The sequence below is a fragment of the Phallusia mammillata genome, chromosome 8 (genome assembly GCF_965637545.1).
Source record: "Phallusia mammillata chromosome 8, kaPhaMamm4.hap1.1, whole genome shotgun sequence".
NCBI classification, from domain to species: Eukaryota; Metazoa; Chordata; class Ascidiacea; order Phlebobranchia; family Ascidiidae; genus Phallusia; species Phallusia mammillata.
This window is the reverse complement of record NC_137259.1, coordinates 19,140,993-19,163,134: the sequence shown is the minus strand read 5'-3', so window position 1 is coordinate 19,163,134 and position 22,142 is coordinate 19,140,993. Positions and strand designations below refer to the sequence as shown.

Sequence of the window (22,142 nt, the reverse complement as noted above, 5' to 3'; positions counted from 1 at the left end):
TTTGCCTTACTTACCAACGTAATAATGGCTACAGGGAGAAATAAAACAATTATTTTTTCACACGAAAAGGGGATTTTTCTTGAGGTTTTAAACAAACCAGATTACAGGAAAGCAGTTCACCTATTTGCAAGTTATTGTACGTTGAGCATTCAACGTGGATATTTGGGCCAGTAAACGAAAATTTAACGGTGTAACTAACCCTTTTCCTTTGTTTCAGCACAAAGTGGTATAACAGATAAATGTTCTTGAAAAACAGATAGCAAAACCGTTTTTGAATCTGTCACCATGCCTCGACGAAGCATGCGTTTGCGTGAAAGAAATGATAGCGAGACTTCTGAAGTCAAGCAACCTTTTCCCATCATAGAAAAGGATAAAGAGGTAAAAACTGAAATCGCTGAGTCCTCATCTGCAACAAACTTAAAAGGAGAATCCTGGGAAAATGCATCAGTTTCTTCTACTGATGAAGATGTTAGTGACGAAGAACTTGAATCTGACAGTGATGATATAGAAGCATTTGCAGACACTTTCGCAGATTCATTAATAAACAGACTGTCTAAAAACAGTAAAGAAAATTCTTCGGATGTAAAGGCACATTCATCACGGCAAAAACGCAAAGAAAATGACAAGTTGTAAGTCAAAATAATCAACTATTTTGAAAATTTATTTATCAAGTGGCACTTTCCTGATTATAAGGTTAATTTACTAATGATGACAACAGTTTTGTTCAAACATTTAAGTAATAAATAACCGTTTTTTGTTCTTCTGTAATTTTCTTTGATGAAATTTTAATCAGTTGCATTTTGTTTTAGATCTTCAGAAATTGATGTGAGCGACCTTAACCTTGAAGGTTACATTTCTGTTGATACTCCAAGTGAAGGAAACAGAAAAATCATCGACATGTACGCTGGAAGCCAAAAAGATGATCCAGTAATTTATATTTATTAATATATGTAAAAAACATACCTAACGTATTGTACTTTTGCCATCCACCAGTTGCATGCCCAGTGTATTAAATTTGTCTTGTATGCAACTGCAAATAAATGATGATAACTTGCCTGACCTTTTTTAACAATTCGATTATTTGTAGGTGATGAAATATTCTGTTATCACTCCCGATTTTGAAACGAAACATGAAGTTCCCAAAGAACTTGGGACAAGAGCTGGAAAGAAACAAAGAAGAGCTATAAAGAATGCAACCTCTGGAAAGAAATGGTATTGTGTTGCATCGTGTATCTTACGGTTATATTACAAAACATAATTTGAAATACAGTAAACCTAGGTTAAACCGGACTCAGTTAATCCGGATCTTCGCCGAATTTGGACAAAACCTGAGGCACAAATGATGTGTAATGTGGTAAGGCTTTAATTAATCGACATCAGTTGATCTGGATCTAAACTGGATAATTCGTTTGGTCTAAACATGTCCGATTTAACCAAGGATTATTGTACATGTATGTATATATCATGTGGGATCAGACTTTTAATACATGCCATAGTTTGAGTTTCTAATTGTTATGGTTTGTAGCAAAAATTTAAACTTTTACATCATTTTCGCAGGTTTGACATGAAAGCACCGGAGCTGACAGATGAAGTGAAGCGCGACATGAAAATCTTACAAATGCGCTCAATTCTTGACCCGAAGAGATTTTACAAGAAAAATGACAGAAAAACAATTCCAAAATATTTCCAGGTTTGTTGCTTTGAAACTGAACCAAATTATATGCAGCACTTTGTATATCCAACAAATGTAAATTACTTGATTTAAATTTCATTTTAGTTGTTTTGCTGAAGTGTTAATAACTGTATCAATTTTTCAGATTGGCAAAATCATGGACAATGCAGCTGATTTCTATAGCTCCAGAGTTCCTAAGAAGCAGCGCAAAGCAACATTGGCCGATGAACTGATTGCTGATGCAAATTTCAAGCGATATCAAAAGAGAAAGTATGTATTTTATATGAAAGCTTTTCCTTTGCTATTTTCAATTTAAACAAGTTGACTTTATTTATCCCTTGGACTTAATTATGAAAAGTGACAGTCTGTTAAACCTTAAATATTTAATTAGACTTGTCTTATTTTTACACAAACTTTCTTGTAGGTTCAATGAAATCCAGGCCAAGAGGAGGGCAATGGGAGGTTACAAGTATTTCCGCAACCGAAGAAAAACCAAAAAGTAGAATATCTGCAATAAAAGTCTTACAAGAAATCGTTGTGATGATAAAAGAAGTTTATTGTTGACTTTGAAAGTTACCCACTGGTGACAAGACAAATGGTGTTCAAATGTGAAATTACCAAACCACTAAGTTAAGTTCACCGCAACATAAATGTTGCTGGATCGTTAGGAAAATTGTCGATTTGCAACAATAAAATCAAAATTAAAACTTTTTCCAAAGATTGTTTAAAGGTCTATATATGTAGCGCGCAAACAAGAATAAATATGGTGATGTGATGAACAAAATGCTCTCTGGCAATTTGATTGTATCTTTTTTCAAGTTTTGGGTTGATTGTTGTCTAGCCAACAAGCTTTTTTTGTAGTGAAACACTAGCATAGAAGCAAAATAAAAGATGGGATTTTTAGGTAGCTTTTTGTTTCACGTGTATGACAGGATTATAGCTAAAATAAAGTTTCCAGGATAGAAAGTGAACCACCAAGCAGAAATCTCACACAAAATACACAACAAGCATAAAATGTATCTGCAATAAAATATTTTTGAAAAATATAGACTCTGTCAGTAAAAGCAATGTCGTGCAATTTGCATATTGCCACAAGCATAAACAAGAATGAAACTGTACTAAAACGTGGCGCGGTAGGAACAATAAAACAAGAATCATCCGTCTAATGACTTGCAGTGAAAAATACGCGCTTCCAGCAGAGGCAGAACCTGCCATCTCAACTCTAGCTCGGGTTTCCGCATGCTGTCGCGTTCTTTCAAGAGTCGCAAGTTTTCCTCGTCACCATTCGCCGACAAGACTCGGTGTCTCAATTCTGCCCCCTTGTGGACATACGAAGCATCGCCGCCCAATCCACTAGAGGCGTACGAGATAAAATTGGGAGTGTGCAGAATTTTTGTCTCGTTGTTCAGATTTTCTGTCCCGGTTTTATTGTTGTTAACGTCGTCAAGGTAACCCATTGACCTCTGGATCATTGCCAAGGGCGTCTCGTCGTCTTGGCTACCGACTTCGACGAATGCCTGGTGTGGGTCAAGGTTGTTGTTTGTGGAAAGCTTCCGTCCATCTTCTGACACGAAAACCTGTCAAAAAATACATTTCCTTGAAGAAAACCCACGCGACAGATTAGGTACAGTTTACTAAACGTCTTTTGCTTTCATTAAAACACATTTGGACCTCTTTTTCTAACCAATGTTTTATGATCCTAAATCAGTGATTAACGTTTTACGTTTAAATAAAGGCTGCAAAAGCGAACGACCGATTTGGGACACTAATAATTTGGTATTGAACCAAAGACTAGATTTTTCTAGCCCTTGCCAAATGTGCGGATGCTTGGGAGACCAGCTTATTTTAATCCAGTGCCTTCAGTGGGTCTGGCGTAGTATGGCTACGTTTGCTCAGACCTGTATTGAACAAAAGCTGCTTAAATATGTAAGGCGGTCTTTTTCAATCAGTGGTGCATGCTGGTCTTACAGTAGTAATTTGTAACAGGAAGCCAAAAATAATGTTTGTTACATAGCCGCAAGCCATAACAGTTCTATAGGAAGAAACCCTGTTCTATAGGAAGCAGCAGTGTTAGCATTAGCCAAAGGTAACTGCGTGCCGAAGAAACAGTTTAAAAATCACTAATCTTAGAGAATTTTGACATAAAAAATGGAAAACTTGAAAGTTATAAAGCAAGGATTGATGAATTGCAATTTGAGTAAGACTGTAAAGACATGTCTCAGAAATAGTTTAAGAATCACTGATATTAGGATACTTAACAAAACCTGATAAGCAGTTACACATAAAGTCACCTTGCACGACTCTCGTCTTTCAAACTCCAAAAGTTTGAAAACATTTTTCACGTGATTTCGTACGACAGTTGAGAGAAGCGGACCAGAATCGGGGTCGGTCTTCAGTTTGCAATTCTTCAAGCATTCGTATCCGTCCTTCCCACGCGCCACGTAAGCCTTCGTCGCAACTGTGTATTCGCGCGTCATATCGAGAGGGGAACCCCCTATCCTTATAGTGTCCCTGATGACGCGGTGGCCAGGAGGATGTTCGGGGTTGAACCCGAAGCAAATGTTGGAAACCTGAAAAATCACAAAAAGATTGACGTAAAGTTTTGCACGGCCTTCCTGAGAGGTTGGCGCTATTAAGCCTACGTCAAAGAGACAGGAGTACAACGTTATTGCTACGGTGCAAAAAAAATTGCAAGGTCGAGATTAGGCTCTAAACTCATAAGCGAAAGAACGGAACCCGCCCTAGGTTCTAATTTTATTCTTAAAATAAACTTAGGCCTTAACAAGTTGGCAACTCTACAGTGCATCGTAGATACTAAATAATATTGCGGACAAATCCCATCATGGTCATAGTTGATGCTCAGTAACATGCGAGTCAAATTAACTGTGGTTAAGATACGCAACAGATGCTAGGCTTGTTTGTTTGTTAGAAACTTTGAAGAAATATACATGAAATTACAGCCACTGTTGTCATCGAGAAAAAATCTCCCAGGTCCTAGGTTATATGCAACAAAGTAATTACAAGCGACAACGAGTTAATATTTTCGTTGACACAAATCTTGATATCTCAATAAATTAAGTTATGAAGTTGCCTCGATAGAATGCAGAATGTAAAAAAAGTAAACAGGGACGTTTTTAAGACCATTAAAATATACAGGTATTATACAGTTGTTTTCAAATGATTCAAAACACACAGTAAAGGGTGTGTAAATTGTATAGCTTGAAACCATACTTTTAACCGAGTCGATTTCAATCAGTCCCAAACACACAGCAAATGTTTTTCACCTGAGGGAATCTCCCTTCCCGCTTCGGATATTTGCTCACTCCGTTCTCTAGCGCCTCTAGCAGCTGTTTCCCGGTTACTTCGATGGTGACGACGGTGTCGCTGATTGGCAGAATCTTCATCAGGTCGTCCAATCGGAACTCGCCACGTTTGTGTATGTCATCGGAGCGAAACGTCCCGGAATTAATGAGGACGATATCAGCTCGTGTTGCGGCAGCCATTATATCAGCCACGAAGTTTCCGAGACGAGTTTCTTGGGTCCGAACTGTTTTAAACCGGCCATCGAGATCGGACTGCGTAACAACGTACAAAATTTTATAAATCACACCAGGGGCGGTAACTAATATGACACCAGTGGTAAACACCAGGTTGTTAAAATATTCAAGTCATAAACAATCGAATTTTAATCTAGTTTTTTTGGTAGGATTTAATTAGTTGCGTTTTTACAATACATTACAATCGTAAGCCTTTAAGCGGACTGCGTTACAATGTTCTATATTTAATCTACACCAGGGGCGGTAACCAATACGACACGATTGCCGTTTGTTAAAATATTCAAGTTGTAAACAACCAAATTTTATTCTGGTTTTAATTTTTTGGGTAAGATCACAATCTCCACCAGGAGTGGGCAACCAATATAGTACGGATACCACGGTTGGCATGCGAGGTGATTTCGCACAACACGCAAGTGATTTGTGACTTTGTATTAAAGTACTTGTTGATGTTATTTAAACTATCGTATTATTTCTTTTTAGTTCCTTATGAAGTAATAGTCATCAGGGTTGGTTCAGGCCAGGTTGTACAGCCTTTTCCCTATCGGCTGCTACGTTTTGAACGCCGCGTTGTCATTAATTTGCGACCGGTCATTTTAGCGGCATTAGGTTGTACACCCCTTGATTTAGATTTAGAATACACAGCTGGTTTTTAAGGTGAAGTAAGCTTTTCACAACTTACCCAAACTTCACCAATTTTTCTGTCCAAACTTTTCTCCAGAGCCGACATATAATGCATCACAATATCGCGCATCTCGCTGTCTTCTTTTGTTTTCTTTGTGACGTCATACCGCGTTAGTTTGACGTCAACACAGCCGTCGTCACGCATGAATACGTCCACGCTCGAGAAGTTTCGGAAATCCGACCCACTTTTGATGACGAGGCATTCTACGTCACAAACGTTACTTATTGTTACGTCACAACACAAATCAGTTTGCTCAAGTAAGGCTTTAGAGAAAGCTTTAAACGGGTTTCTTAACGAGATTTGCGCGGTGAACGGAGTTCCAAGTGATGGAGGTTGTATAAAGTGAACTGGGTGTTTCAATCGTGAATAATAACAATACAACAATTTTTTTGAACTGCCGGCTGCTATACAGTTAATACTTCATAGTTCAGACGTTATTGTTGCACTCGTAAATGACTTAGCGACTGTGAAATTAACTCATTTACCAGAATGAGTACAGGACGTCGAAACGTCAATTGTTTACAATAAAACTGGTGAATGAGCAATACTGGGTTGTACATTATGCCTGGCAGCTGGCAACAATAGCCTATTTCATTTAGCGGAAGTTCAACACTCAACTCCACCCACCGTCAATCTCCTTCACGCCGTACTCGTGGTCGTGCCCTCCCAGTATCAGATCCACATCAGGTACGAGACGCGCAAGTCGCTCATCATTAGGCCATCTCATGTGCGTGAGAGCGATCACAAAATCTGCTCCTTCAGCCTAAAACAGCAAAAGAGAGTTACAAACTTGACCACAACAACTAACGTACATAAAGCTGGGACTCTAAATCTGGAATAAATTGGCGCTTAACGTCAAACACTGACGTCATATACCATTATGTCGTCACCTACTGACGTCATATATTATTATGACGTCACACACTTACTCTCAGCTCGGCGGCGACGATCCTCCCCTTTTCAACGTAGTCTTGAAAGTCAAGGTGATCTTTCTCTATAGTGGCGAGTGTGTCTAACCATTCCTCTTCCACTAAACCCACGAAGCCGATCTGAATAAAACAAATTGTAGAGTTTAAGTGATGACAATTCATGAGCTTGACGTGTTTTCATGAAGATTTGTAGATTTGTTAACACTATCCGCGGACTTTCACAGAAGCAAGGTCAAACACATAACTGACAAAGTACACTAGAGAACATAGTTGTTAGTGGATATGAAATTTTGGAACACTATATACGGATCTGTTCATAAGTTTAATGGTGAAAATAACGGCCCAAACAGTGATATCACTGAGCATTTGCCGAAACGTTTGAACAATAAAGCATGTCGCTTTTTACGTCTATTTGGGCCGTTATTTTCACCATTAAAGATATGAAATTTGATTGGTAAAAAATGCGACAAAACTGTAAAGCTAGGCCGGAATCAAGCCCGTTTTAACGAAACTCATGTCCAACCCGGCCCAAGAAGTCCGACCAACTTACAACTCCGCTGTAGACATTAACCACAGCGATTGTCAACACATACAATATATCACCTATATACACGTCCTCTAGAAATTTCTTGGTTTTAGTTTAAGTTTATGGAGTAAAAGGGATACAAAGAAAATCACACAACTTGGGTCGGAAACAATTACAGGTAACCACATCACTCACTTTCATGTTGTTATACGTCACAATGTGCTTTGTCACGCCTTCGACGAGGTTTCTGCCAGTCAAGTTGTCGACCACGTTGCTAAGCAACCAGACCGAGTTCATCTTGGAGATGCATTTCACCGCGTGTTCGGCTCCGAAGTCAAATTCGTGGTTGCCAAACACCGCTACGTCGACCTGGGAAGAACAGCAGGTGATGAAAGCACCTATCAATACACGAGTCGAAAGTAGTCTGCGTGCAGCATACGAGGCAGAAACGGTGCCTGTGATTCAACTTCGGCGGGTTCATTACTGAGCCTGCGTAGCTCATTTAGTATAGAGGGAAAAAGCTCCAGTCGTGAGTTAGAATCCCACATCAGGCTAGATTTTTTTAGGCTGTGCCTTGCACATGTGGGAATGCTTGGTTACTGGCTGATTCGGTAACGCTTTTAATGAGCCTAGCCTACTGTGTGTCTGGGGTAGTTATATACTCAGTGAAGCGAAATGGAGTCGGATTGACAAGAATCCCAAAAACCGGATCTTATACCTTACGACTCTACAACCACAGCAGCAATTTACTGCACAGTATAAGTAGCGTTCTAAACTGCTTGACCAAAACCTGTTCGATATTTGAAGTTACTTGTTTCTTGGTTTAAATCTATTGTTGCTATGCAACACACACCAATCCTTTTACTCACCTCCAATTGGTTGAGAACGTTGATCATATGCTCCCCCTGGGTGGCGCAGCTGAGCGTCGAAGGGTTGAGGCAATCGCCCCCGAATAAAATCAGGGGTCGCACTCCCGTTTCCTGGGTGATTCGATTCACTTGTTGCGTCATAGCGGTGGCAAAGCGTGCTGCGCCCCCTACTGGTTCCCTGGTGCGCTCCGAAATTTCGTAAACGTCGTTAAAATGGAGAATACTCAGTCGGTTGTGAACCTGAAACAATGTACAGTAAATATATTACAGTAAAAATCTAATATATTAGACCAGGTGGATTGGAAACAAACAGTTAAATGTCTTGATGTAAACAGCTGTGATGTTCCACGCCCCCTTGCAAGTGACACGCCCACAAAAAGTTACCAATCGCCTCAAAGCAAAAACTGTTGAGAATTCAAAGAAACAGTTTTTCATTAAACCAGATTTTTTATCTCACAAACGTATCGGATAATTACGTTTTTTGTCACTTTTATTTAGGAATGTTGCAGTAGCAGCCAGGACATATTTGTTGATTCGAAAGAATGTAGAGTTTAAATTCTTAACACAGTTTGTTTTGAAACTTGATCTCAACACACAAAACATATTTCAAAGTGTCGCATATTTTTGTATAATACTCAGTCAATGGCCTTTTCACCTCACAGACAAAACATGGCGCACCTACGTACATTCGCATAAAGCCGAGCTGTTAGCGACACACCCAATAAACTAAGTTGGGCTTTTCACGGCGTCCAAACATTACAAAAGAGACAGATATTTCCGACACAATGGTGCGCCCTTCACCTAATGAACCGACACACAAAGCGCACAAGAGCGCAGCTGTGACGAAACAATTCGCTCGTTGGTAGCGCTGTTGGATTTCCATTACGGGAATCCCCAGTAACAAGTACGAGTTTTCCAATGGTGGCGGTTTCCCGCCCAATTGGGCTGGCTTTTGACATAAAGTTGCGGGTTTTAAACACTAGTTGCGGATTGCCAAAAATGCCTTTTTGTTACTTGGCATAGATTTTGATAAGCAGTTAAATGACGGTAAAATCTGGCTCTTTTTAGGCGTATTTTTCATTTACTTCACAGTTGCGGTTTAGAGGGCTTGTTTTTACCACCAGATGGGCGGTGGTTTTTGAGAATTTGACCTGGTTTGACCTGGTGAAGCAAGGAATTAAAAACCTCCCTTGGGCCTTGTTAAGATTTAAAGCCTACACGGGCAATTCAATACTTCGCATTTGTAACGAGCGCAGATCAATAAAGCTAATTAACATTTCTCATAAGAATTGAAAGTAACATTTAGAAGTAGCCCCTGATTGACTAAAACAAATAAAAATGTATTTTTTCAAAAACCCACATACTAAACTTATACCCACAGAAGTCAAATATATCTCTTCGGGGTTAATTACCCGCAGTTCATAACCCCATGCTCTGCACGTATTGTCACTTCCGACCTTATGTAACAAGAGAGTAGACACGTGGGATGAGATCGAAAACAACAGAAAAATCAATTTTCTCGCCCGGTGAAAATCTTGCTCCGCTAGCAGGGTACTCCCCGACGTCGATACGCCAGGCTCGGTCACGTCACATGCCGGATATGAATTATGCAGTGAGGTTCGTTCGGAGGACGCGAGTGGCCCTAGTTTATTGCGGTAATCCTCGATCGTTAAACAAACTCAGAGAACCATGCGTTCAATGTCGACCTATGTTTTGTTTTCGAAGCCGGTTGCTTCGTATAAAGCATTAATTCAAACCTAAATTGTTTCAAAACTTTTGAAGGCGACCTGTATAGGACATCGAAACGTAGGAATAAAAATACAACTACCAGAAGAGCTCTATTAAGTTGAGAAGTTTGTTTCTAACAAACTGAAAGGGTCTCGGAACCATCGGCTTAGAGGGCTACTTTTATTTAAGACTATCAACTTAACTCAAACCGAAAACCTTTTTGTAAGTTTGGAAAATTTAGGGCGTTATTACGACAAAGAAAAAAAACTAGGAACACTTGATCCAAAACTAACCACTAACCAAGCTTGTTACGTACACTTTGATGCAACCCTTTTAACACTTGTTGAAAAAAACTTAATGTACTTTCCATGTACAAAATCTTCAGGGTAGTTATGAAGGGATTAAAGATATTTCAAAAATAACACCCAAACCGTTTTGCAATAAAGGTTAATTATATGATATCTGTGTCAGCCGGTAAAAACCTCTTGGTCAAAGTAGGAGGTTAAATATGAAACGTAAGAACGAATCACTACGGTCGATTCTATGTATAGTATTGTAACACTCATAGGTTTTACACAACTAAAGTTGCAATACTTCAACCTACTCATATGCGTCATTAATATGGAGGTGTTCACATGATTTCCCCATTACACAGACGCACAAGTAAAAAACTGTTTTCTGGTTATCCCGAGATTTTAAAGGTTCGTAAAAAGCAATGCAAAGCGTCAAGAGAAAGCCTAAGTAATGTTTAATGGCGCATTCAGATTAAATAAATTTTCTGGCCCAAAAAGTCGTTTTTATAAATTTGTTTAGTGGTAAAAAAATATTTGCTGAAATTTATTTTGAAGCCACAGCACTTTACTATACCTTGAACAAAATATTCACCGCAAAAACCATGCACTACGGTCCCTGCGTAAATAATTTTAATGTATTTTGCACCACAATGAATGAGCCCATAAACAGCGGTTAAACCGAGTTTCGAACCCAGCACAACCTATGAATGACACACAAACTCACCCCACGTGGTAGAGGTTTGATCGCAATTTTCTTTTTTTCCTTGTGAAGTTCCAAATCCGAGTTAGAAACAGTTTTCTTGCCTCCCTTCCGCCTTTTTCCGCCAGCAGCCGATTTTTCTGCATCTCTGCCGGTTTGTTCGTCAAAATGACTTCGAAGCCATCGCTTTGCCAGGCCCTTAGTGACATCAGTAGGAGCCAAACGCTGGGTCTGCAGCAAATCGGCATTGCTAGCAGTTTTTAGGCCAACATCCTGATCGCTAGGTGTCGCATGTTTGTTGTCATCCGAATCTTCGTCAGCTAAACTAGAGCTTTCTTGTCGCAAGGCGTCGCTGTTGTGCACATCTATGCTTGTCGTGCATCCCATTGTTTCCGCACAATCAGTGCTTTGTCTGAAAAACAATGTCGTCGTTGGTTGGAATTTCCGACAAAAAACATGTTTTTTTATATCAGATAAAGTTTTTTTAGCACCAGTAGGAAAAAATAGGGCAACTTTGCATCGATATCTCGCTATATGCAATACAAGATTGCACATATGCATAGTCGTAAAAACAAACACAGTTGTCCACGAGTCCAACCAACTAATTAATTTAACAGACACTGCAGTTTTCGGCATTTAAACATTATGACTGTCAACTAATGGTTAATAATGCATTTTATGTCGAGAGAGAATAGCATCACATTTTGGATGAAGGGCTTGTTTTACCAAATCCTTTAGCACAGGGTGTACACCGTTTTTCACAGTGGGGCCAAATACAATCACCATAATTAGATCGCGGGCCGCAACTTTATATAACACAAGGTGATTTTACTTCGTTGCATACCAAATATGCCTATATTGAGTTAACTATTAAAATTCGCATTTGATTCTAGCCACAATTGCCAGGTCGCAAAATAGCACCGGGCGCATTAATCTGCTCAAAAATATCTAATAATTGACTTGTTTGCCAGTTTTTCGGTATTATTGGACAACCGCTGATTCATTTACTGTTTTTTACCTTGTATTTATGGACTGAAGATTTAAAGTTGGTGAGAGCTGACTTTCATTTTCCACAAATATGTCGTCTTCTGTCGCGTTGCCGATCGAAGACAACGAATCTGAGCTGTTTTTCTGAGATAAACTTGCTTCTTTCAAACTGTTAGTTGATGTGCTGCCGTAACTACGAGTCCTAAGACTTTGTTTTCGAGTCGAAGCTTTTCCTTCAAACCGACACAAGTGGTATGTTGCACTTAGTTGTCCCTGCTCCAAAACCCGTTTCGTGCAGTGGTCGGCAAAGTTTTTATCTCCTTGGGAAGAATGTTCGTGTTGACAATAATTAAAGTTCGTCAGTTGTGTTGAATCACTTTTGAAATCACTTTGTTGTTCTGAATCTGTTCCTTCGTTGATGTAGAAGTCGGTATCTTGGGTTTCCTGTTGTGACCCCTTGTTACCCTCTGTGTGAAAAATAATAAGAGTTTGAAACTGGGAAAAATGCAATGCAAAAATAGTAATGACCTGGCGTAACAAAATTTCGTGTCAAATTGGTTAAAAGCAGCGGTGGGATTCAGCCGGTTCGCACCGGTTCTGTAGAACCGGCTCACGAAATTTTATGCGATCAGCGAACCGGTTAGCATTACTGGCTACTGTTAATGGCATTTGTAACAGAACCGGCTGAAAAATATGACTTTTGTGATAGAACCGGCTGATGACAAAATTGAATCCCACCACTGGTTAGAACCAGCTGAATTAAATAGTAGTCACACAAAGTACTACTCAATCGTAAAAATACTGTAATAGTTTTTAAGTATCAAACAGCATTGGAATATGGACGCGTAATTCGCTTGGCGTGCCAAGATTATTCACTTTTATTGTCCGACAGGGGTGCAAATGCGAACTCCTGGTTAAGACACCAACTTTTTGTGGGTTATTTAGCAATGTTTCAAAGTTAACATAAACACCACGCATATTACAATGCCCTCCTGACAGGGTGCTTTTAAATGGTATATTTTCCAAGCAAATAAAGTAGTAAATAATTTCTTATTAATGAAATCTTGCAAATAAAGATAAGCAATAAGTAATAAATTACAATATCCTCTGAACCAAACGTTTTAACATTTACACACTAACTTAAAATGATAAAACCAGCTACGAAAATCGGCGTATTATATTTTACAGCAACATGATACAACGTAAAAAGCACAATTTACTTACATTCTAAAATGGAGAAGCATTTCGACCTCGCTAAACCTACATTTATCCAATTGAATGACAAAGCTACAATTTACTAAACTAATTTGCAGACAATGTACCCTTTAACTGTGACGTCATAATGCTATTTGATTTTCACGGCTGAAGCGTGGAAATAATTATTTGTTTTGATTTTTGTGTTGTAATGATGTTTTTTTTTCACGCCTGGAAAACATGGTGTGGATATTTTGATGATTGTATGCAGTTTTAACATGCTATTAAATTGATGCACGCCTAACGTACTTGATTCGTAAAGGATGTGACCAAATACATTAGGTATTACAGTTACATTATTATGACAAGGTTTTAAAGGCTAAGGCAAGAACAATTGTTGATTAGGCATTTAAATTCGGCGTCAAATGACTCAATACTAAGCTATACGCATCAGCAAATGAATTAAATTGTAATACTTGTCACTGCAATCAGTTTTATAGCAGCAATGACGTTTCGTTACGTAGCAAAATCAATAAGTTTGTCACGGAACAATAGGGTTTATTACGAATTGGTTTGTTGGTTGATTGATTAAACAACAATACAACATGCCAAAGCACACAGAAGACGCTTTCGCCCAAGGGTAAGTAGAGCGCAGTTACATGGCGTTTTTTATAACTTTACCAGCCACCACAGTTGACAAATAGTCACTGATGTGTCATTTCTATTTAGAAATATTATGATTCAACTTATTACAGACGAGCCAGTGTCAGCAATGACCTGCTGCGGTAACGACTTAGTTTAAAATCACCGCATCTTTAAAAGCTTTACGTGTGTGCGCGTGCGTGCGTCCTTGTGTGTGCATAGCGCATTGCACGCGTCCAAGTCAAGGTAGCCTTGCTTTGTGTCCTAATTACGGCTCGCAAGCCTTATCAGTGGACCTCAGTGACCTTGTAGAGCTGCAGTATTGGTGCACAATGCATTTCATTGGAGTTGGTCCTCGATAATTAAACATAATGCCACAAAAATTCACCTTAATTTTCAAATTTTTTAACTTGAGTATAGCAAACTGTTGCAGTTTAAAATACCAATGATAGAAATCCAATTGTCTTTAGGTTTACAAGATATAGCTTAGAGTACGGGCCTTTAGATTGTACATCCCTTGACTTACAGAGAAACCTACCAACTGCGTTCATCCATTAACAAGGCATTCATGAAACCAAAACAAATATTGTGGTGCGCAGTTAAAACGAGCGAACTAAATTGTAGGGCCTAGTATGTACAGACACATATAGGAAACGAAACCTGCAGTTCACACGCAACTACCGTAACAGCAAAACACACATCACTTACCTGGTATACAAATGTCCTTCATATTGGCTTGTCTTGACTTCCACACTTTGTTTCCTTATTGTACTGTCTACCCAAACCACTGATTCCTAAACTAAATATAAATTCCTGTGCAAACAGCAAAACTAGTAAAAACCCTGAAAATTTTTTGTGCGTAGCTTTTTAGAGCATTGATTAACAGCAAAATTAATAATTTCAATGTACAAGTATTTGAAAGTTGCAGTTATTGTATTGTTGCAGGGTAAGAGTTTGACCATGCGAAGAAATGATTCTAGTTGATTAAAAACAAGCACATAACAGAGGTATGGCCGTGTTGTTAGGCGTTTCTACTGGACTAGCGTTCTGTACAGTTGCCTGGCACAAAAGGAAACAGAGGTAGAGTCGTCGACTGAACATAAAGCTGTTACGCATCAACATACACGCCGTGACAAAATACAACCTTTTCTCATATTGTCACCAATTTGAAGCCAAAATGATCATTTAAACTAAATATTTGTGTTTAATTTAATAAAATATATTAACATTATAGCGTTTTGGCTCGAGATAACTGTAAATATTAATATTTTAAATTATATTCTAGCGGCATTTATGTTTTGATACGCCGTATGCGCCCAAGCTATTGATTTTTCTTTTCCGAACAGCTGACGAGACACCATCACGTGATAGCACGTCACAACCATAACAAACTTATTGGTTGCTCGCTATTCTGCGCGGTTCGTTACCTGTGCAACGCAAACCTGAATTGCTTGGTTTATTTGCAACTAATTGAGCAAACAACTGCCTGATTTGCCTTTTCATGGGCAATTCACGTAATTAGTCAACAAATGCTAACAACTAATGTGCTACTTGCTGAGTAAATTTGTTTAAATTTTGCATTAGATTAACGTTTCAGTCCTTGTGTATTATTATAATACAGTTTTTGATTCATTAATAAGAGATTGTTTAGTAATAATTGAAATATGCTGTTTCGCATTTCACATTTTGGTCTAAATAAATACTCGGTTGTATTTTTTAATAATTGTTATTTGGCCAATTCAAAGGCACCCTTTTTCTCTGCATCAGTACACAATAATATAAACCACTAAGCTCCCTCTCGTCGCAAAAGGGAGAATTATTCGACATTCAACGCTATTTGAACCAAAAGAAGGGACTTTCCCATTGACGCGATTGGAATGTCATCATTGCAAATGATTTCGCGTTTGTCGTTCTTGCATGTCATGTTGAAACGTAAATTGACGCACCAATGCAACGCGAACCGAATAAGGCGCATTCATATAATATGTGTTTCTACGTCTGTTTTGCGTCGGTCACAGGCGAAGGTAAGGCAACAAATGTCGTGTGTATTAAGAAGCGAATACATCTACTTTTATATTTGTAGTATTTAAACTTTGTCCAAAATATCAGAAGTTTATGAACTGTATTTGCTTTAGCGGTTTTGGACAAAAATTAAGTTAAGGCCCTTGGGCTCTATCTCGCGGCGAAGATTTCTTACCAACTTTGGACAAGGACTTGAAAACATAAAGAGACTTTTACGGAACCGTTGTAGTCCCTTTTATGACGCATCTCGGAACGGCAATTCACTCTGAGACGACTTTTGTTTTAAAAGCAGATAGTTTCTCAAGAATTACGGGTCAATTAGTCGCCGGCCATTGTCACTAAACTCGTGAAGCAAGTGTTATTTCGCTTCGTGCAATTGTTTTTCCTATTTTAAAAGCAATGAAATATTTGCAAACTATTATACTTTGTCCACCCATTGAACTTGAGCAGTTCCAGCATAGTCGTTTTGGTCATATTGTATTTTATTAGTTTAAATTCACGAGAAAATAGCTTATTGAATCGTAAATATAATTATAATCTGGCTCGTTGCTTTTTAACAAGCCAAATATCCGACATAAGACAACGGCGTAATTGTCTTTCGTCAAAGTTTATTTGGTAAGAACCATAACAGACCTTGATAATTTATTTCAGGCTCGCTTGATTATGACACAAACTGCGTACAAAGTTCATGAACGTCGCAAACATCAGATGTGAATTCTCCCACGGATCATAAGTGTTTATTCGCTTGGAAGGGGGACTAAGTTCACAATGTATCAATCGGTAAACTAAATTTAATCAGGAATATGTTTTGTAAACTGTATGTAGTCTATTATATAATAGTAGGTCACCAGAGACTCAGTATGAGGGATTGCGTATGATAACAGACTGAAAATGCAACACGTTGTTTGCTAACAAATATGTATTTTTAAATTGATATCCTATTTATAACCTTATTTAAGTTTAATGCCTCTCTCTTTCTTTCTTTTTTCTCTCTCTCTCTTTCTCTCTCTTTCTTTCCCTCTTCTCTCTCTCACTTCGTCCTCTCTCTCGCTCTCTCTCTCTCTCTCTCTCTCTCTCTCTCTCTCTCTCTCTCTCTCTCTCTCTCTCTCTCTCTCTCTCTCTCTCTCTCTCTCTCTCTCTCTCTCTTTCAATCTTTTTTTTCACTCTTTTACATATTCCGACATGAGACTACTTTCTATGAGTCAGGCGCCCAAAGTTTAGGGGTTTGGATTTTTATACGATTCGAAATGCTTGCCCTACACACTATGTGCATTTAATTTTTCACCAAGTTCAAACCCAGGACGCTGGCAGGGATAAACCTGATCAGATAGGCCAGGTTCTTATCCAAACAAAATGCATAATTTGTTTTTCACGGGGTTCGAACTCACGACACTCCAGGGGACGAATCCCGATCAAGGTACTGTCTGTATATGGGTCAGGCGCGCTGGACCCATCAGCCAAGTTCCTGCTCATCAAAAAACGCATAAGGTGACATGGCTCAACCAAATTGGTTCTAGAGTCATCTTGTGGACATAGCAAAGAACCTTAAAAGTCATGTCATAGCCTCCGCACGTCATCAACACGTGGTAGTTCTCCCACGTGGTTGTTGATTCCCGAAAATAACTCGTTAATTGCTGTCGTTGCGTGTGAACTTATCCAGACCTCTACAGTAGCGCGGGTATAAAGCAAGCGAGCTGCAAAGGAATCCACAGTTTCATTGTAAACTTCAGTGACAACGACAAAAAAGATGAAGGTCTTCGCCGTTCTTACTTTCTTCTGCGCCATCGGACTTGCTCTCAGCGGTAAGATGCTTTGTTTAATTTCATTTCTAATGAAATGCCCGATTAAACGCTCAACAGTCTTCCAGCTGCATCTGTGGGATTTGATGGGATTCGAAACCACAATATCTGTATTTAGATGATTCAAATTTAACAAGTCATTAACGCCACGTGCTCAAACATTTTATTCGCATTTCTACAGAAGTTGAGTTTGCTTACTCCACTCTTTGTGTAAAGGAAGAACAAATACGACGCGAAATATGTAAAGAGTTTTGTGTTTAATCTCGAACTGAACCCAAGAACGTTGAGGTCCCGTGTGGATATTATGTCAATAACATGAATTTGTTTCAGAGGTTCCTGTGCACCCGATGCACGTTCTGACGGCGGGCAACCAGGGAAAAATCATTAATGGAGACGTTGCCCCTGAGGGTCAATATATTTGGCAGGTAGGGAGAAAACATTACCAATTGCAAATAAAACCTGGCCTATTTCAAATCCTACTTTTTTATACCAAAGAATGAAAAATATTTTCCTAGTAACGCAATCAGTCGATGAATATCGTGAAATATAATATATTTTGTTTAAATACTTCTTTATTTTCTATCAAACCACAAAATAAAAACATCAAAAAAATCAAAAGAAACTAAAACAAAGTAGTGATACGGAAACACTAAACTGCACCGAATCACTGGAATGCTTTGAATGCCGTTTCAAACTGGACAGACAAACAACGAATATTTACGAATCTTACGTTTTTGTGGTATAAACTGCAGACTGCTGTTATATTATTTCTGCAGGTTTCTCTTCAACGGTTTGGAAGCCACTTCTGCGGAGGTTCGCTTATCAAGGCAGGATTCGTGATGACGGCTGCTCACTGCACCGATCTTATTGGGTGGGAATTTATTGTTTTAAAGCGGAGTGTGCAACCTGCGGCCCGCGGGATAAATGCGGCCCGTTGATAAAGGTTGTGCGGCCCGCGGAGAGGCTGGAAATTTCTGATCTACTGCCAACGAGTCCAATTATCAGATATTTTTGAGCAGATTAATGCGCCCGGTGGTATTTTTCTGCAACCTGGCAATAATACGGCTATAAATAAATGCGAATTTTACTTGTTAACTCCATGTATGCATATTTGGTATGCAACAAAGTAAAATCAACTTGAGGTGCGGCCCGCGATCTAATCTGGCCCCACAGTGACAAAGGCTGCACACACCTGGTTTGAAGGACAAGGGGCAAAATTCCCACCATACGTTTTCTATAAAAACAACGATTTTGAAGTTACAAGAGTTAAACCTGTTTTGTACTTTCGAAAAATCTAAAATGCTTTTTGAAAACAAATTTAGTTTTACCTTTTCTATGTTTTTAGAGAAGTCTCTGCCATCCTTGGAACTAATGAATGGAGAAACCCGGGACAACTAATCGCAGTAGAAAAGATGGAGTCCCATCCCAGCTGGAATGACCGCACTCTTGACTACGACTACGGCATTGCAACCCTTTCATCTAACGTAAATCTAGCAGATCCCATGGTAAAAAAATAAAATTGCTTTGAGTTACAGTTAAGTATATCTCGCATGTTTCATTGATTTAATTTGCTTGTTGCTAGGTTGGATTGATTGATCTTGCCGACGCAGAAGCCGAATACGCAGGCGGAACCATGGCCATCACCACTGGATGGGGTTTAACCTCCGTTAGTCCTGGTATGCAATTATTTCAAATAGTATATTATTCTAATTTTTATTCCAAGTAAAAATTCGTTCATATTCGAAGCCTATGGATGAAGCGGTGGCAAAAATTTGAAATTTGACAACTTAATTCAAGTATCTTTTTGTTTTTGACAGATATCCTCCCAGATAAAATGCAGGTGGCATCTGTTCCCTTGGTTTCCCAGACAGATTGCCAAAGACAATGGCGCCTCCAGACGATCACTGATCGTATGCAATGTGCTGCTGGCAGTGGTTCCTCGTCTTGCATGGTAAAACCACCCGCTTTGATTAAACCTATTCTAAAACTGAAACCTTATCGGTCAAACCACTGTCTGCAACTTCAAAATTGTTTTATAGGAATGTGTGGAACCCTAGTAGAAATTTGTAAATGTTAAAAGAGGTAAATGTGATGCCACCGGCATTATAACCAAGATAACTATTTGCTGATTTTTCAGAGTTCGAATCCATGAGACACCCGAAGACGAATCTATTGTCTGAATATCGCTCAGGGGTTGCCGATATAACGTCTATTGTTGTTTTTTCTTTCACAGGGAGACTCTGGTGGCCCACTTATTGTAACTGACTCCTCTACCAACAGCGGATACCGTCTCATCGGGGCTGTTTCTTGGGGAAGCGGCACTTGTGACACTTCTAAGCCGGGAGTTTATGCGAAGATCAGCGCAGCCCGTTCCTGGATCGACAGCCAGATCGGCAACTAATAAAAATCAAATTGGTTTTGCTGACGACACCGTAATAGTGTCATCGTGATTTAAACAATAAAATGTGCAAAAAATCTCATGTGTCAACGGATTTAGTATGTAAAAACGGGATAAGATTTTAAGTTAGAAAGATGTCAAACTTCGTAATGGTGAATACTTTACATTAGGGGTGTGCAACCTGCGGCCCGTTGATTGAAGGTTGAGCGCGTCCCGCAATCACGCTTGCATTTTAAACGTACTGGAAAACGAGTATAGTTATTATATATTTTTGAGCAGATTAATGCGCCCGGTGCTATTTTTCTGCGACCTGGCAATGTGTGGCTAAAATCAAATGCGAATTTTACTTGCTTGTAGTTAAGCCTAATTGGTATATACAGCAAAGTAAAATCACATTGTGTTATATAAAGGTGTGGCCCGCGATCTAATCTTGGCAGTTGTATTTGGCCCCACTGTGACAAAGGTTACACACCCCTGTGGTACATCAAAGACTTTCAACTATGACTTAGTCTTAGGGCTAAGCAAAAATAACAAGTAAGCAGAAGTTTTAACATCCCTCAGGAAAACAAAGGCATGATTAAACTGATTTGGTTTCCACTAGCACAGGTTTTACACTTTTCATAGCCACGCTGAAAGCATGCGGTTAACAAAGTTGGCAACATTAACTTGTTATGACAGTTTTGGAAATTAGTTTGTTAATTACATCAATGTATGGGTAATTTCGACCCGATGATTTTTTTTCAACATTAGATGTGCACGCTGTGGCCACACACCAGTTTATGCGTAGCATTGACTTTCACGTGTCTGGGCATACACACAAGCTTCCTGAGCACACTTGATACCACTATGAGCAACATAAGATGTTCACGCTGTGGCCACACACCAGTTCATATGTGGAGCATAGATTTTTACGTGTCTAAACATACACACAAGCTAAGTACACTTTAGAATAGTTCAAGGCTGAAAAGCCAACCATCACTGTAGGTACAAACAGCTTTTCATTTGACACTCTTCTACATCGATTAGATGTTTCGGACACAAAATGACGTCCATGAGGCTGTATCGCATAACGATGGGTTGGACAATCTTTGTTAATGAAGATTTAGGTGACAACAAGATTAATATATTTGGCCACTTAATACGGTAGAGCTACTAACACCATACCTCACAGCAGAGCCACATTTAACTAATTTTCGATAGGTGGCACAAAGAGCACCCTTTTAAAACAATGTATCTCTGCTCACTGTTAAGGCTATTATGGTCAGGGTAAGGTGTCAGGATTCAAAATGTAATAAACTAGCAATAGAACTTAGTTCCTGATGTACACTAAAACCAATAGACTGTAAATCCTTGGTTAAACAGAATCAGTCGGTTTTAAATGAAGGAATATATATTTCGTAATTTGAAGTTGCTGATGTCATTTGTTTAAAACTTTTACCCTAATCCACCCCTCTTTAGCTGCTAAATAAATAATTTAGCTCTTTGCGCCAACTATCGAAAATTAGCTTAATGTGGTCTGCTAAATATGGGAGGGGTGTGGCGTTATTAGCTCTTGATGCGATCAGGTGAATAAGTTTAACTATACCTTCGCATGTCACCCTGACATTGTTTACTTTATCATGACGCAATAGTTGTTAAGCTACAACGTTATTGCGTTTCGCCGAAAACAAAAATAAGTTCCCAGCATCATATCTTGTGAGAACAACGACAGACCTTGATAATGTATTTCGGGATCGCTTTATCGAGACACAAACTGCGTACAAAGGCCACGAACGTCGCAAACATCAGGTGTGAGTTCTCCCACGGAACACACAAGCACGGAACACTTAAGTTTTTGTCGCTCGGGAGAAAGTTGGTTTGACGTTTGACAGAGTTTTTATGGCTTAAAGTAAAGACTTGGTTTACGAAAGGCAAAGAGAAACTATAAATGCAATATGAAGATCGTAATTATACGCATCGTAATTATAACCAGGTGTTTCAGCTTTTGTCTTGATTTCTTGATTAACACGCTTAAATGTAAACCTCATAAAGCGGTTTGTGGGATTGCTACTGCGCAAAATATTTTTTGAACTGGAAAACGGTTGTTTGAAGATCTACGGCGCATGGCAAAGAACTACATGAAAGTCATTTACTGGTCTTTTCTT

General features: G+C 39.0%; 3 protein-coding genes across 3 annotated transcripts; 2 read left to right on the top strand and 1 right to left on the bottom strand.

The window, feature by feature from the left end:
* The first annotated feature begins 196 nt into the window (after window positions 1–196).
* On the top strand, window positions 197–2,383 carry LOC145204392 (deoxynucleotidyltransferase terminal-interacting protein 2-like). The gene is made up of 6 exons (XM_080076908.1): window positions 197–629; window positions 810–927; window positions 1,088–1,212; window positions 1,558–1,690; window positions 1,818–1,942; window positions 2,097–2,383. Exons 1-6 carry the CDS (start codon window positions 286–288, stop codon window positions 2,173–2,175), a joined length of 924 nt encoding a protein of 307 aa, XP_079933034.1. The 5' UTR covers window positions 197–285; the 3' UTR covers window positions 2,176–2,383.
* Window positions 2,208–14,621, bottom strand: LOC145204390 (snake venom 5'-nucleotidase-like). The gene is made up of 11 exons (XM_080076906.1): window positions 14,488–14,621; window positions 11,975–12,410; window positions 10,981–11,368; window positions 8,236–8,475; window positions 7,562–7,735; window positions 6,841–6,960; window positions 6,539–6,674; window positions 5,909–6,114; window positions 4,957–5,247; window positions 3,964–4,242; window positions 2,208–3,249 (listed from the first exon to the last, which is right to left on the bottom strand). Exons 1-11 carry the CDS (start codon window positions 14,507–14,509, stop codon window positions 2,827–2,829), a joined length of 2,715 nt encoding a protein of 904 aa, XP_079933032.1. The 5' UTR covers window positions 14,510–14,621; the 3' UTR covers window positions 2,208–2,826.
* Window positions 14,622–17,548: 2,927 nt separating this feature from the next.
* LOC145205627 (chymotrypsinogen A-like) lies at window positions 17,549–20,001 on the top strand. Its single transcript, XM_080078358.1, has 7 exons — window positions 17,549–17,603; window positions 17,931–18,025; window positions 18,377–18,471; window positions 18,946–19,105; window positions 19,183–19,276; window positions 19,418–19,551; window positions 19,834–20,001. The coding sequence occupies exons 1-7, from the start codon at window positions 17,549–17,551 to the stop codon at window positions 19,999–20,001; spliced, it is 801 nt and encodes a 266-aa protein (XP_079934484.1).
* The last annotated feature ends 2,141 nt before the right edge of the window (window positions 20,002–22,142 follow it).

What these genes read in the sequence shown, in the direction of transcription:
- LOC145205627 (XM_080078358.1), top strand. Translation starts at nt 17,549, where the DNA reads ATGAAGGTCTTCGCCGTTCTTACTTTCTTCTGCGCCATCGGACTTGCT. An exon ending in CACTGCACCGATCTTATTGG is followed by an intron (nt 18,472 to 18,945) that starts GTGGGAATTTAT and finishes CTATGTTTTTAG; the next exon opens with AGAAGTCTCTGCCATCCTTG. An exon ending in TAAATCTAGCAGATCCCATG is followed by an intron (nt 19,106 to 19,182) that starts GTAAAAAAATAA and finishes GCTTGTTGCTAG; the next exon opens with GTTGGATTGATTGATCTTGC.
- LOC145204390 (XM_080076906.1), bottom strand. Translation starts at nt 14,509, where the DNA reads ATGAAGGACATTTGTATACCAG. An exon ending in TCAAACCTCTACCACGTGGG is followed by an intron (nt 8,476 to 10,980) that starts GTGAGTTTGTGT and finishes ACATTGTTTCAG; the next exon opens with GTTCACAACCGACTGAGTAT. An exon ending in CGGCGTGAAGGAGATTGACG is followed by an intron (nt 6,115 to 6,538) that starts GTGGGTGGAGTT and finishes TTTGTGACGTAG; the next exon opens with AATGCCTCGTCATCAAAAGT.
- LOC145204392 (XM_080076908.1), top strand. Translation starts at nt 286, where the DNA reads ATGCCTCGACGAAGCATGCGTTTGCGTGAAAGAAATGATAGCGAGACT. An exon ending in CGCAAAGAAAATGACAAGTT is followed by an intron (nt 630 to 809) that starts GTAAGTCAAAAT and finishes ATTTTGTTTTAG; the next exon opens with ATCTTCAGAAATTGATGTGA. An exon ending in GAAGCCAAAAAGATGATCCA is followed by an intron (nt 928 to 1,087) that starts GTAATTTATATT and finishes GATTATTTGTAG; the next exon opens with GTGATGAAATATTCTGTTAT.